The following is a 14,115-nucleotide window of genomic DNA, read 5'->3' as shown; positions in this document are numbered from 1 at the left end:
TCCGTACAAGGTAGGGGGAAGTATTCGTTTTCCCTCTGCGTACGCAGTTAGTTTCGCAAATCGCGAAAGGTCACCTGTTTCGCGCGAAATTTTCACTGCAATATGAGTGGTGGTAGGACGAGATATATAACACCATTACTATCATTTTATTCGGTATTATGATTCAACGTCCGTCGCCACAAAAGGTGTGATGATAACTTTCCGTCGAATATACCTACTACACAGTTTAACGCTCGTAGTATTGTAATTAATTGGTCACGCTTGGTGGAGAACAGAGAGGGGATGTATACCTAGAACCTGTCGGTTTCGTGCTCGGAGTGTGTAAATACCAAGCGGCGATTAATTGCCTCGTCTGTCGTCGCCGTCGCCGGTTTTACATAATATCATCATATTGTACGACGATGTAACCGAGCGAGATTTCCTCAGTTTTCTTCAAAACACTACACTTCATTATTGCGCGTTATTATACAGCGTGGATGACATTCGCCTTGCAAATACACTCGATTTTATTTACACAGATAAAATAGAACACAAGTCTATACACATATTATATTATATAATACGAATAATTTATTTAAAAATAATTATATGACAATAGTAAATCAATTTTATGTACAAGTATATATGATTTTAATTTACAAAACTTAACGTACAAATATATCATGTATACGTGTATATATTATCTACAACATATAATATATAATATAATTATAACACTAAACGACGTCATAACGCTAAAGGTAACAAAAAGACAATAGAAAAATAAATCAAAATACCCGTTTTTTAATTGGGTACAACACACGCGGGGAAAGTCATCGGTGTGCAATGTGAACTATCCAAAAAGTTTATGAAAAAAATAGGACAAATCGAAGTCGAATACAACACATATACGCGTGGACACGAGAATAATATACTGCGTGCATACGTCATCGTGGAGCTGTACATAACAAATGGTAAAAAAATAAAAAGGTGTTGGATCTCATAGTCTTGTATGTATATGTGTGTGCCGAGAACATAATGTAATAAAATATATTATCCTAAGCCAATATTTAAACGCGTCTGCGTGTACGTCAGTTATTATGTTTAGACTCGACGGGAGGTCGGATGAGTTGATTTTCTTATTCATCTGAGACAGATTGGCCGTCAATATAAATCATCGACTGTAGAAACAAAATTATTACGCGGAGATATCGCAAATACTACTTCCCATGCAATGTTTGTAAAAACGAACTATAATCAAAATGATCGCAAAATCAATCGAAACCCTTATCGTACAAGCCCGTCTATCATTATTATTTTTTTTTTCATCGCACGTAAAAACAATGATAAATCGAAAAATAGGATTTGAGTTTTTTTTTTTAAATAGCGATTATACGACGATATGCGTAAATATCATTAAATATGGTTCCGGGACATGTATAAAGTATAAAATATTATGTTCAAGAAAGCCATGGAAAGGATCTGAAGGGAAAAATAAGTATATTATACATTAAATGTATATATATAGAATAAATAATAACCAGTTTCACCAGTCGGATTTAAAAACGTTAGATCGGTTTTTTATTATTATTATTATTATTATTATTATTATTATTCATCGAATGGGATAGACGTACACGTTTCATTTAAAACAAATAGAATAATTTACTTGGGAGCACACACGCACACACAATGTCATTACAGCGTGCGTAACCGATTTACTGGCAAGAGTATGGACGGGTCGTGGGGAGGGGTGGAGTTGTCGAAGTCGACGGCCGCCACTACTTAGTACGAGGGAACAGTATATCACAGTTGAAAATATATTCGAGAGAAAATCGAAGGGAAAACATTTATGCACGTTTACAGCTGACGGTCGACGCGTACATCAGGCGTGACGGGAGTAAGCGACGCATACGCACTATACAGACAGTTTAGGTATGTCTATCTACTCGTAAACGGGGTACGTCGAAACATAAAATATATCACATTTTCTCGAGGGAAAAAAAAATTGACCCATTTTTCTCGCAAAAACCCACGAGAGACGTACAAAAAAATGTACACACACTGAATACGTATGACATGTATGTCGTAAATATATATGGCACCTTGACGACACCCAATCCGGGGTCTAGCTAAACTCCGTGCACGCGAAGTTGTCTTCGAACATGTACGGGTCGCCGTTAAAGTCGATTGGCGGCAGTGGGTGGTCGGCAAATGGCATGAACGCCGCCGCCACGTCCACCGGGAAGTCGGCGGACAGCAACGGTGACGGAAAGCCTACAACGTCGGTGGCCGACGTGGAGCACGACGACGGAGACAACGAATAAGTGGTGACCGCGCCCGGCAAGTCCCGCAAGAACGCGGTCGAATGATGGTGGTGATGGTGATCGGCGAGAAACCCGACGGTGGACGCGGCGGAAGAGCACTCGCTACCGCCGCCGCCGCCACCGCAGAGTAAATCAGACGCGTACTCGCTGAGCAGTGAGTCCACGTCGTCGGAAGTCGAAGGCGATAGACAGCAGCCAAGCGAGGCCAAATGGTCTGTTGTGATCGGCAGCGACACCGACGGCGACGACATTGCTGCCGCCGTCCCGACGACTCCTCCACCGCCGCCGCCGCATATGGTGGTCGTAGCTGCGGCCGTGGTCGGAGACAACGAAGACTGATGGGTACCGGGCGCCGTGGTCAGGAGACCACTGAGCGCTGAGATATACTTCATGGCCAGCCGGAGCGTGGTGATCTTGGTCAGCTTCTCGTTGTGTGCGTCCACCGCCAGGTGTGGCACGGCACGGCGGAGCGCCTCGAACGCTTCGTTGATCTCCCGCATTCGGCTCCTCTCACGCGCGTTTGCCGTCTTCCTTCGGTACCTGCCAACAACTCGTGAATTATTACAATGACGACACGCGTATACCGCCACACGGCGAATGGGTGGACTTAAGCGCCAGTTACAAGCATGTAGCGTGATTAGACATGTGTGGAATTACGGTGGTGGATGATTAGGAACAACCTTAACCTGGTGGTACTGGTGTGTACTCCAATTACCACACCGTAAAAATTCTCCAGTAAGAATGTTAACCAGTTACAAATTAAATGATGCTAATACCTGACTATAGTAATATAGTTTATGCACTTATGAACAGCATTCGCAGTGTTAGTATATATTAAACGAATATAATGTATATAATGTATAGTATTTCGTAAACGTTCGGATCAAGTGCAATTTACGATTTCGAAATCTAGGTTTGTACTTAATATACTATCCCAAAATATTTGTTTTCAAACGGCTCAGTATTCTTGATATATACTTAATTGTATTATATAGAGACACCTAGTTTGTATTTTATTATAATAAAATGTATATTATTATTGTTGAATAAGTTTCAAATACCTAACTAATAACTAAGTCTTTACTTAAACAATATATTAGTCTATTTAAATTTTAAAAATTTAATTTTAACTGTCTTATTTTTTAGATTTTTAGTGTAAGTTACATATTGATTATCGGTTGGTAGTTGAATATAGGGAAAATAATTTGTGAAATCTTATTATTATTTTTAGCACTTTATACTGTTAAAACGATACAGCAGGTACCGCGTGTTACGATTTACAACGATCTTACATATATAAATATATTAAACATCTAATTAGACAATGAAAATTATTTTAATTCGTATTATGCACTTTTAAAGAGAAATATTAACATCATTTATTTAAGTCAGCTTATCTTAATAATTACCATCGTCATAAATATATACATGTTCTTATTTTCTAATGTTATTCAGGATGACTAGTAATATAAAACGACCGTGTTAATGTAGTGCATACCATCGGTGGTGTAGCATTTTTCACAGAAATCGAAAGTCAACATATTATTTTAAATAATAGTATACGTGTGACAAAGCATGTTCGAATATTTATTTTTGACAGGGCGTCGAAGTGGTGTTTTGTGTGTTTTAGGTTTTATACACGACTAGGAATTTCTTACCGTGTTAACATTCGATTGTAAAGAAAAAACAAATTAAACATATATCGCTGTATCTTTAATATGCGCCCACCCTGAATCCATTCAAACCAATATCCATAAATAACATTCCAAGGGCGTAACCCTAGCAAACCCAAAATCATATAAGATCACATTTCCTAGCTTCGATAAATTAATATATTCAATTAATACAAAACCCGAATTAAATAATTGTTAAAAATCAAGTCTGTTAAAAAAAATTAATAATAATTATTATTATTATTGTTATCGAAAAATAGGTATAATAAAACGGAAGGAAACGTCATATTATTATTGCGACAGCTTAAACAAAGAACGCTGTAACTACACAATAACGACGTTAAATCGATTTACAAACGATAAAAAACTTATGAGAATCCTAATTTAAGTATTATTACGGGCACTAGTACCTTGAGTACTCCTACAGTTGTAAATGTATATTCGATCTAATAATTCACCGCCCTCGGGCGCGGTGTGTCTTAATGTATTTAACGATTAGATTTTCGATATAGGTCGAACTAAAAAAAGTTATGTAAAGAAATTTTAAACAATGTATAATTATCTAGGTACTTTATTAATTTAAATCTTTTTTCACAAAATCTATACTTATTTATATTTTTTTATTAAAATAACTATACAAACTCAATTGAATTTAATAACTTGAAAAATTTATTTGAATAATTGATTGAGTTTCCCAACAAAAATAATAATTTATAACAGGATATCACTCATGTATAAATCATAAAAAATATTATTAAATATGCAAACATATTTCTATGCAAATATTTATTTTTATGACTTATTGAAAATACACAGATACGTCTAGGATGCTGCTAAAAAAAATGCAAGCATAATTATCCTTATTATTTATATTTATCGTTTTAACGGATTTTATAAAAAAAAAAGTAAGCATAAATAATTAATTTTAAATTTCAGTCACGTCAAAAAAAATTCTTACGATATTAAAAGTAATAAAAAAAGTACCTATTTAAATATTTAAAAAAAACTACACTAAACAATTTTTTTGCGATTAGCTTTTTTAATTCTTTAAGCAAACTTCTTTGATGTAGACACTCAGAATAAACTACACGCAAATTATGAATAAAAAAATGTATATGGTTGCTTAAACGAATTATGATATTTTTTTTTAATCTAAAAGATACCTTAACCGTCAGTCATGAAGAAATATGTTATCTTAACCCGGGCCAAAAAATACGTATATTAAACGCACACAAAGCATAAAAAATTGTCACGAATAAATATTTATTTGAAATAATAATAATACGACTTACCTGCTCAAAGGCTTGGGTTTTTGACGTCGTTTGGTGGACCGACCCCGAGTGGTGGGTTTCCAACTGTCTTCATGATCCTCGTCGGGTTCTTCGCGTTTTAGCGACGCCCTGGGTCGCAAAGAGTATTTTTCCTGTGCTTTTTCTGGTAACGGCGGCGCACTGTTGTTGTTCGCGTCGAACTCAGCCATTTTCACGGAAATGCGTGAATTAAAAATAAAATAAACTTTTAACAACAATAATAATAAAAACCGTTTATATCTTATGCGGAAAAAAAATCACTAATTCACTGCAAATGACAATCAAAATTCATCGCTGAACTTGTGTAAAGTCGATCGTTTGATCATAAAAGTTAAGCGTCGTACACACCACTACAGACTCGCGGCAATGAGAACTCGCGCGTTGACGGCGTACGACGTCCGACTGGCTGGTACAGCGCGGTGCCGGTCATTCAAGTCTCTCGTGTGAGGCTCCGGAGACAAGACTGCCGAGCAGCGGCAGCGAACCGATCTCTACCGGCCGTTCGAATGCTGCAGAGGGCACGCGCTCGACAAGCTCCCCTCCTCTCATAGACGGAATATACGCCACCGCGCGTATAGGCTATTATAATAATAATAACAACAATAATAATACGCGCGCGCTGCCCCCGCGACACCCAAAAAAAAAATAATAATAAAAAACCGGACCCATTATTTATGTTTCCCTTTTCTTATGCCTATTCTTCGTCTGTTTCTTTCTCTCTGTTCTTACCGACATTACACTTCCACCGCATTATCTGTATCTTCTCTCTCTCATACTTTTTCTTTCCACGTATATCTATTGATTATTATACTCATGTATAGGTACTAATATAGGAGGACAACTAACTGCAGGATATCGACAGATTTTGCTGCTTGACTGTATCGAAATATAATCGTTTCAATTTATCGGGGATCAAATATCTCTTTGCAAGTGTCTACATCATGTTATACGAGATGATGGGTGAAAAAATCGATTTATTAATAATCACACCTAGGTTTGTGGATTTGAAGTATTCACGTGTTTTATTGTAATTTATCCTTGTCATAGAGAATAAATAAAAAAATGTTAACACTACATAGTAGCAATTATAGGGTTAAGTAAACATGTGGTTAATTACATAACTATAGTACTCTATATATTAAAATAAACCATTTAAAACTGTATTTGCATATTATGTTTTTCAATTATATTTTTAGAAACATATAAAATAGTATTTTAAAACTTGATTTAATGTATAAAAGATTCCGGATTTAAATTTTTTTGAACCATTTATTTTCCAATTGTTATTTATGTAACAGTATGACATCTATAACTTTTAATCTTAATTTACTCAAGAGGCTTTTAGATAGATTTAATATTAAATATCAAAATATGCTTAAAGTTAAAAGTTAAATATATAGAATTAGAGCGCGGATTTGTATGCATTTGCATTTGTATTCTGGTTGATCGTATGATATATGCTCAGTGAGTACAACATTTGTTTCATGACATAACGATTTATAAAACGGAACTTTTTTAGTGCATATTTTGGCATTTTTCTATTATAAGGGCTTATTTCAAAATTTTAATTGCATATATTTTCATCTTTTAGTGCATATTTCAAATGATTTTTTTTTTTTTGTTTTTTTTTTTAGACATTTTTGAAATATATACTATTTGTCTATTTTAATATAAGAATATAAGAAAAAAATATTATATTTATATAGTTTCGATTAATATCAAAATAAATTAATAGGTATACTTATAGGTATAAACGGTTTTCCCAAATATGATCTTACAATAATCGGGGAAATAAAGTACGTATACCGTGATGATGAAAGTGACGAAAAAATGAAGAAAAGTAGATAAGTATCTAATGTAGGGTTCCGTAATTTTTTTAAATAAATTGTATTAATTAGATATTCAAAAAATAATTATTTTTTTTGTAATTTTTCATTTTAGTGCATTTTAGTGCATATATTTATGCACATTTAAAATTTTTTAGCGCATCTTTGGTTGGTTTTTAATGCATATAAATCTGTGCTCTATAATAAAATATATATTAAAGCATTAGTATACATTTTTATTAACCAATTTATTATTACTTTATTGACCATAAATGTTTTTATATTTTATTTAAATTTGGAAAATTATATTTAAGGTAGTTTATATTGTCGGGTTATAGAAAAAAAATGAAACGTAAAACATGAACCGCTATCTAGTGATCAAACACTGTATCAACAATTTTGTGCCCAGAATAATACACCGACTTGTTCGATGCACTAAAATAGTAAAATCTATTATCCATGACTAGATGCACATAATCATAATATATTACATTTGTAAAAATGTTTCACAATACATACACTTCTTGAATTTTCTATGTGTAAAAATGTACATAATAATTAATGACGTTTTAACAAAATCATAAACTGAACACTTCCATATCCTTCGGCCAGTGGGGAAATAAACAATAAACATTAGACAATAAACTAAAATATTATAAGTAAGCTTCGTTACAACTAAATAGTAAATTAAAATCTCCTGTGGCAATCATATATGCACTTAAATCACGCAATACGCATTTAAAAATACAAGTAAATCCATTAAACATCATAATATTATACGCTATTGTACCGTTCCAATCGATCAATGGACAGTATCGAAAACATTGAAAGCAAATAAGACAGAAATGAAGGTCGTAGGTTACTCATTTATAAAACTATAAACTATACATAATGTAAAAGTCTGTTACTCCGTTTATATATGATTTATAAATAATTATTCACAAAAAAAAAATAGTAAAATTTACATTCAGAAACGCCCGTTAATAAAGTAAATATATATATATATATAATAACCGTGGGTAGAGTTATATGTTCTGTGGTTATGAATTTTTCTCTTGCTATTTTATTAAATCAATATTCTTCAACTATATAATATACACAATGCATAATAATGTAACCGATATAACTATTGGCCTTGATGTCAAACAATTATTTATGGAAAAGTATAAAATAAAACGATTATATCAACGTAAAATAAGTTTGAAGATTAATACCTGCACATTTTAATGCTCGCTTTTTAAACTTTAAACCAAATATTTATCACGGGGTTTAGAAATACATATTACATATACATAAGAATTCAACCAGCTCTTATAAAACTATATTAACTGTGGAAAATATCCAAACATCAACTTATTTTACACATTTAATATAATATACTTTATATTATTATATATTTATTTTAGAAAATAAAATTATGCATGGCAAGCCATGACTCTCGAGTACCACATTTCACGTTAAACGTACACGTTTCTATCGACCATCCCACATACTTAAACTTTATTCTAATCGTTATTTTGTTTTCAAAATCATGATTCCCGATAATAAACAAAACAGATAAATTAAATCAGATTTAGATATAACCGTTGATTATTTGTTTGGTGATAAAAAACATGAAAACTTTCAAAAACCCGTTTTCGCCGTCTGTTAATACCTACATCACTCGTAAAGTACAATGTGCATACATATTTTTTATTAAATACTCGAAGACGTTCATGATACGCGTGAGCTCGCATATTGAGAGTAGGTCATTGTGGGCATGGCGGCGCGTCGTCGTTGGTCGTAGGCCGCGTTCGTTTCCGGACCGCGTAGTATTTATTATATTATGAATGAAACGAGCGAGAGGTGTTGCAACCGTTGCGTAATGATAATTTAATCGCATGCGCGTTTTGTAGGTAACATTACATACAGCACGCGCCGAAATGTGGCGACGACGACGAAACCACCTCATCGCCAATCACCCCCACCGAACTTCCGGTAATGACGATTACTATTATATTATAATGTAATATTTAAATACCGTCGTCATCAAAACGCGTTCGTATAACACTATTATTATACACGTAGGTACACCGCAGGTAATAGTAATTATCACGGTCGACGACTTCCGGTGAACGCGCGGCAACGACGACAACGGTGGTGCTAAGACGCAAGACACGTATAGAGACCGAGCGAAAATGCAAAAACATTGCGTGGGTCGACGGAACAGCGCCCAAATAGTCTTATCCGCCCACCAGCGGCGGCAGCAGCGGCACAGATCAGCCTTGGCGCCGCTGCCGTTTTCCCGTCAATGAAACGAGTCCCAGCGTGTTGTTGCACACGCGCGCGGATCGGTCTTTTAAACGAAGTAACTCATTTTTTTATTTTTAGCTCACATCTACACCCAACAGTTCTAAGAATTTTGAGTTAAATCGTTCACTACGATAATATAAAATGATTATTTATGTATTCAATACCAGCACACCACTAATGTTGCTATAATGTATTGATTAAATATAAAGTAAATTTTCACATTATTATCCGATATTATAGAGATTACTGATGATTCACAGGATATTTTGAATATTTTAACAATAATCAAAAACTGAAGTATTCTTATGTAGACATGTTTTGAAATCAGCATATGCATAATCATTATGGGGGGTAGTTAATAATGAACTACTATGACTCCACAGTAAGTGCTTAGTTCATTATGTTGTACCACCATATTCGCCGACTATTTAGTAAGCATTTAAATCAAAAATGAATGATATATTTTTTGTTCTCATATACTTATTTATATTTATCGATATATTTTTATCTGATTTATTATAATAAGTTGCTTTTTTCATTAATTATGAGACTAAGAGTGTTAAAAATAACATTTTTTATGAAGTGGGCAGATAAATATAACTATTTGTTTTTGTTTTTTATTTTTTTACTTAACCGAATTAAATTTATAATAGGTATCACTAATTAATGTATTATTATAATTTGTAAATTAATAATTACTAAACAAATTAGAGCAAATCATTGAAGTACGTTTACTTTTTAGACATATATATTATATATGTATATAAATAAATATACGTTTAAATCGATCAGCAGTCGTTGAGCAACAGCGATTTTACGTCATCCGGTCAACAGTTATCACCGTTGTCGCCTTGTTCCATATAGTAATTTGAATAGGACACTATATTACAGGTACTAGTGTACCACCTACTCGTAACTCGTAAGTATCACTGAACTCAAGGCAACCAGGAATAGACATTTATTATGGGTACGTCATAAATCCCTCTTAAAATTTGATCATATAATATATTACAATACAATATTTAATATTACTTCATACAACATTCACTCATTCATGAATTCATGAATGAACTCTCTCTGATGCCCACAATAAAATATACACCCAGAAAAAAGTCGTTTTGTATTCTAATAATACTATCTTTATTTATTGTTTCTTGATTTTCATAGACATATAAATTAATTAATGCTAATAATTGTATTAATATAAAAATACATTTAATTAAATTTATTGATCCATAGGTATTCTAAATTATCTAAAATGAATATTGGTAAACGATAAAAAAAAAGTACAAAAGAGGACTCAAATTGAATAATTAATTCCATATTAGGAATTCATCAAAAAATTTACGGTTCAGAATTAATTTTATAACCATAAAATAAGTATATAAATTATGTTAAAAATAATTCATAGTCGAAACAATTGATATTTGACTAAGAGAGTTTATAACTAATAACAAGTTAATATTATTCAATATATTTTATATACTTAACTAGTAAATAAGATAAATTACAAAAAAAATAATTAAGTTAACGTTTTAGTTTTTTAATCAGTTTAATGATAAGTTTTATTTTTCACTGACAACCTTTATAATTCCCTTCCCATTTTAAATATACTTTTAGAACAGTATAAATACCTATGAAAAAAAGTTTAAAATTGTATCAATCGGTGTTTAAAAAAATAAAATAGCATTTAAAATAACAATAATATTATTATATTATTATATAAAATATAAAAAAAGACTTCCATAAGATCTTGAAATAAAACCAATAGGTAATTATTAAGAAAAAATTTAAATGTATAATAGTAAACAATGTGAAATATAATCAAATGTTTAAAAATAATAATAAGAAAATAACTCCAGTAAAATTAACTTTGATATTTATTACTTATAATAATTAATAGCACTATTGGGATAAGGCCTTTAGTTATTAAAATGTCACGTGTTACCAACCAATCTGCTATAAAACTGTTATACAAACACTACAAACTAACCAAAGGGTTGGAAAGTAGAAAATAATAACATTAATATAGTTATTGTATGATATTAAAATAATATTATTGAATAGGTATATACGTATTTCTAAAAGAAGATGATAAAAAAACAGAAAAGCAAACCTAAGTAAAAAAAAATAATATGGCTTGTCACAGAGAAAAGATGACGTGTCAAAAATGTGTGTACTTTTTTTTACCTTCTATGCACGCGTCACGATGAGTCCTCGGTATTCGTTATTATAATATACTCATAATAATATTACATGAATAGAAAAATATTTCGACATTTAAATGGGAATGAAAATAAATAAATGTTATTGTAAAGCTACCACCGACGTCTATTGAAACTTGAGACCGCGCTGCACGACGATTTGTTTTGACTCTTTGGTGCAAGCCACACATCAACCGCCACCCCTCCTACCATAATTATTGTGAAAACACCAATGGAAAAGAAAAGCATCGGTCGTAACAAGGCGGTGGCTGACGAAGAAGAATGTCTATCGCGTTTATGTTTGTTTATCGCGCGTGCTCAGGTCTGGATACTTCTTTTAAAATGCTAATTCTCATATTATCTGAACTACGAGTAGAAACCGACATGTTATACTACTTATGGCTTTTATACTAGCAATAATAAAAACCTGTACAATTAATAACTAACAACAAAAAAAAAAATGGTATATTAATTTGCATTATACTACAATAGTTTTTTTTTTTTTTTTATATAAACATCGTTTAAAATTTTCTAAATATTTAAACTTTAATAAAGAACCCTATATTTTTTTGATAGAGATAAATAGTATCATCAATTTATAAGTTCAATATAATGCTTGATTAAGTATAATAAAGAAAAATATGAACATGTTGAATTAATTTATGAATACAATTAATAAGTAAATATTAAGAAAATAAATGAGAATAGTTAATAAAATAAATATAACTGAGATTAATTAAGAATAAAGAAATTAACAATAAAAATAATAAAGTTGAATTATTTGATGATAAAAATAGCCATAAAATAAAAAGTTATAATTTTAAGACATATAAATACCAATAATAATTATTTGATATACTTAATTATTAAAATTAAAAGTCTCATTAAATACATATACTAAGTGATTATTATCGTTGTAATTTTTTTACTTTTTACTTTTTTAAATGACAACATACAATTTTTATTTCATATTTTGAAGCTTAATATTTTTCGGAGTATTTCGATACATATAAATCAAAATTTAAACGAGTAGCTTATGAGTATAAACTCATAGCCATGTATACCAGGCTATCGTGTTTTTTGGTTCCGTTTTTTTCTACAGACCAGCTTTTCGCACGAGATAATTCCACCACGCATAGGTATTATTATATTGGTAGATACCTACTCAGTTTCACGCCCGGTTATCTCACAATCAAAAACCAGACTCAGTTAGAGTTAACAAATTGAGTTGTCTAAAGGAATAAAAACAAAAAGAGAATTCCGACTGTAAGCATACATCATTGTACAAGACAAGTATAATATTATATATATTATATTATAATTGGTCATTGTCCTCGGTGTTTATTTATTTATTTTTTCAGTTTTTCAAATCGGTCGTAATTAGTAAGTAGTCATAGTGTCGATCGTTCGTATAGATAAATAACGTTTACAATAGAGCGAATGCCGCCGCCGATAAACAGGACAGGAATGTCTTCATGAATGCTGGATGATTTCTTCCGAAACACAGTACGGATCTTTATCATAATATTATTAACAGTGATCGGGAGTATGCAAATGAGCTCTCGTCTTCACTGATCAGTGCTTATGTTACATTTTTTAACGCGCAGACACTATAGACTAATAGCTCATTTACACATACATTTTATTATAAATAATACCAATTTATGGGTATACAAATATTTTTTTTATATATAAAACATTACAAAAATATATATTATTTAGGTAATATTATTAATATTAAATAATAAGAATATTATATTTTTCTATTTGTTTTCAACAATATAAAAAATAGATATTAAAAGAACTACAAAAAAAATAATAGGTAGGTACCGTCAGATCAGAGTACAAGTAATTGATAATAATGTCATAATTGTCAATGTTATCATAGTACTATAATAGGTATTCCGCGCCACGAGAGTATAGTAACCCATTTCGCGCATGCAGACTGGCGGCAGCGACTGTTACGAGGCCCCGTTTTCCCTACTATGTTCCATTCAGAATATGTTATGATATACACTATATACGATATACCACGAAGACTAGAATAAGGAGACCAAACTCCGCTTCTGATAACGTCCCGAAATTAGTCGCACAATTAAACGGCTATAGGTTCCGCTGCGTAAAGCTAAGGTTGCTACTTTAACCCGCGTAGTATAGGGATTATTCATGTATTTTGCGTTTTTTGTAAGACACCTATATGCATTATTTCAAACCATGACCCATTATAAATTGTATGACTCATAAAATTGCGCATTTATACTCGTGTATATGTGTATATTTCATGTGTACTTGCATAGAAGTAAGTATCAGACCATTCAGACCTATTATTCAGTTTCCGACATCCGTAAGAGACTACAGTCGGGCTCACGAAAAGTGAGCGCTGGCGGCCGATAGGCGGAGTTCAAATATTGTCAAAACTAGAGATTCTTGCTGTGTATTGTTTATTGTAAATATTTAATAATACTATCTTAATTCATCGTAATAATCAAATAGCAATATCGACC

General features: G+C 31.9%; 1 protein-coding gene across 1 annotated transcript; it reads right to left on the bottom strand.

Moving 5' to 3' along the window:
* Window positions 1–547: 547 nt before the first annotated feature.
* LOC132932002 (neurogenin-3-like) lies at window positions 548–5,778 on the bottom strand. Its single transcript, XM_060998163.1, has 2 exons — window positions 5,272–5,778; window positions 548–2,846 (listed from the first exon to the last, which is right to left on the bottom strand). The coding sequence occupies exons 1-2, from the start codon at window positions 5,457–5,459 to the stop codon at window positions 2,108–2,110; spliced, it is 927 nt and encodes a 308-aa protein (XP_060854146.1). The 5' UTR covers window positions 5,460–5,778; the 3' UTR covers window positions 548–2,107.
* Between the last annotated feature and the right edge of the window lie 8,337 nt (window positions 5,779–14,115).

This window comes from Rhopalosiphum padi, chromosome 1 (assembly GCF_020882245.1).
Source record: "Rhopalosiphum padi isolate XX-2018 chromosome 1, ASM2088224v1, whole genome shotgun sequence".
Taxonomy (NCBI): domain Eukaryota; kingdom Metazoa; phylum Arthropoda; class Insecta; order Hemiptera; family Aphididae; genus Rhopalosiphum; species Rhopalosiphum padi.
This window is presented reverse-complemented; position numbering and strand designations above follow the sequence as displayed.

What these genes read in the sequence shown, in the direction of transcription:
- LOC132932002 (XM_060998163.1), bottom strand. Translation starts at nt 5,459, where the DNA reads ATGGCTGAGTTCGACGCGAACAACAACAGTGCGCCGCCGTTACCAGAA. An exon ending in AAACCCAAGCCTTTGAGCAG is followed by an intron (nt 2,847 to 5,271) that starts GTAAGTCGTATT and finishes AGTTGTTGGCAG; the next exon opens with GTACCGAAGGAAGACGGCAA.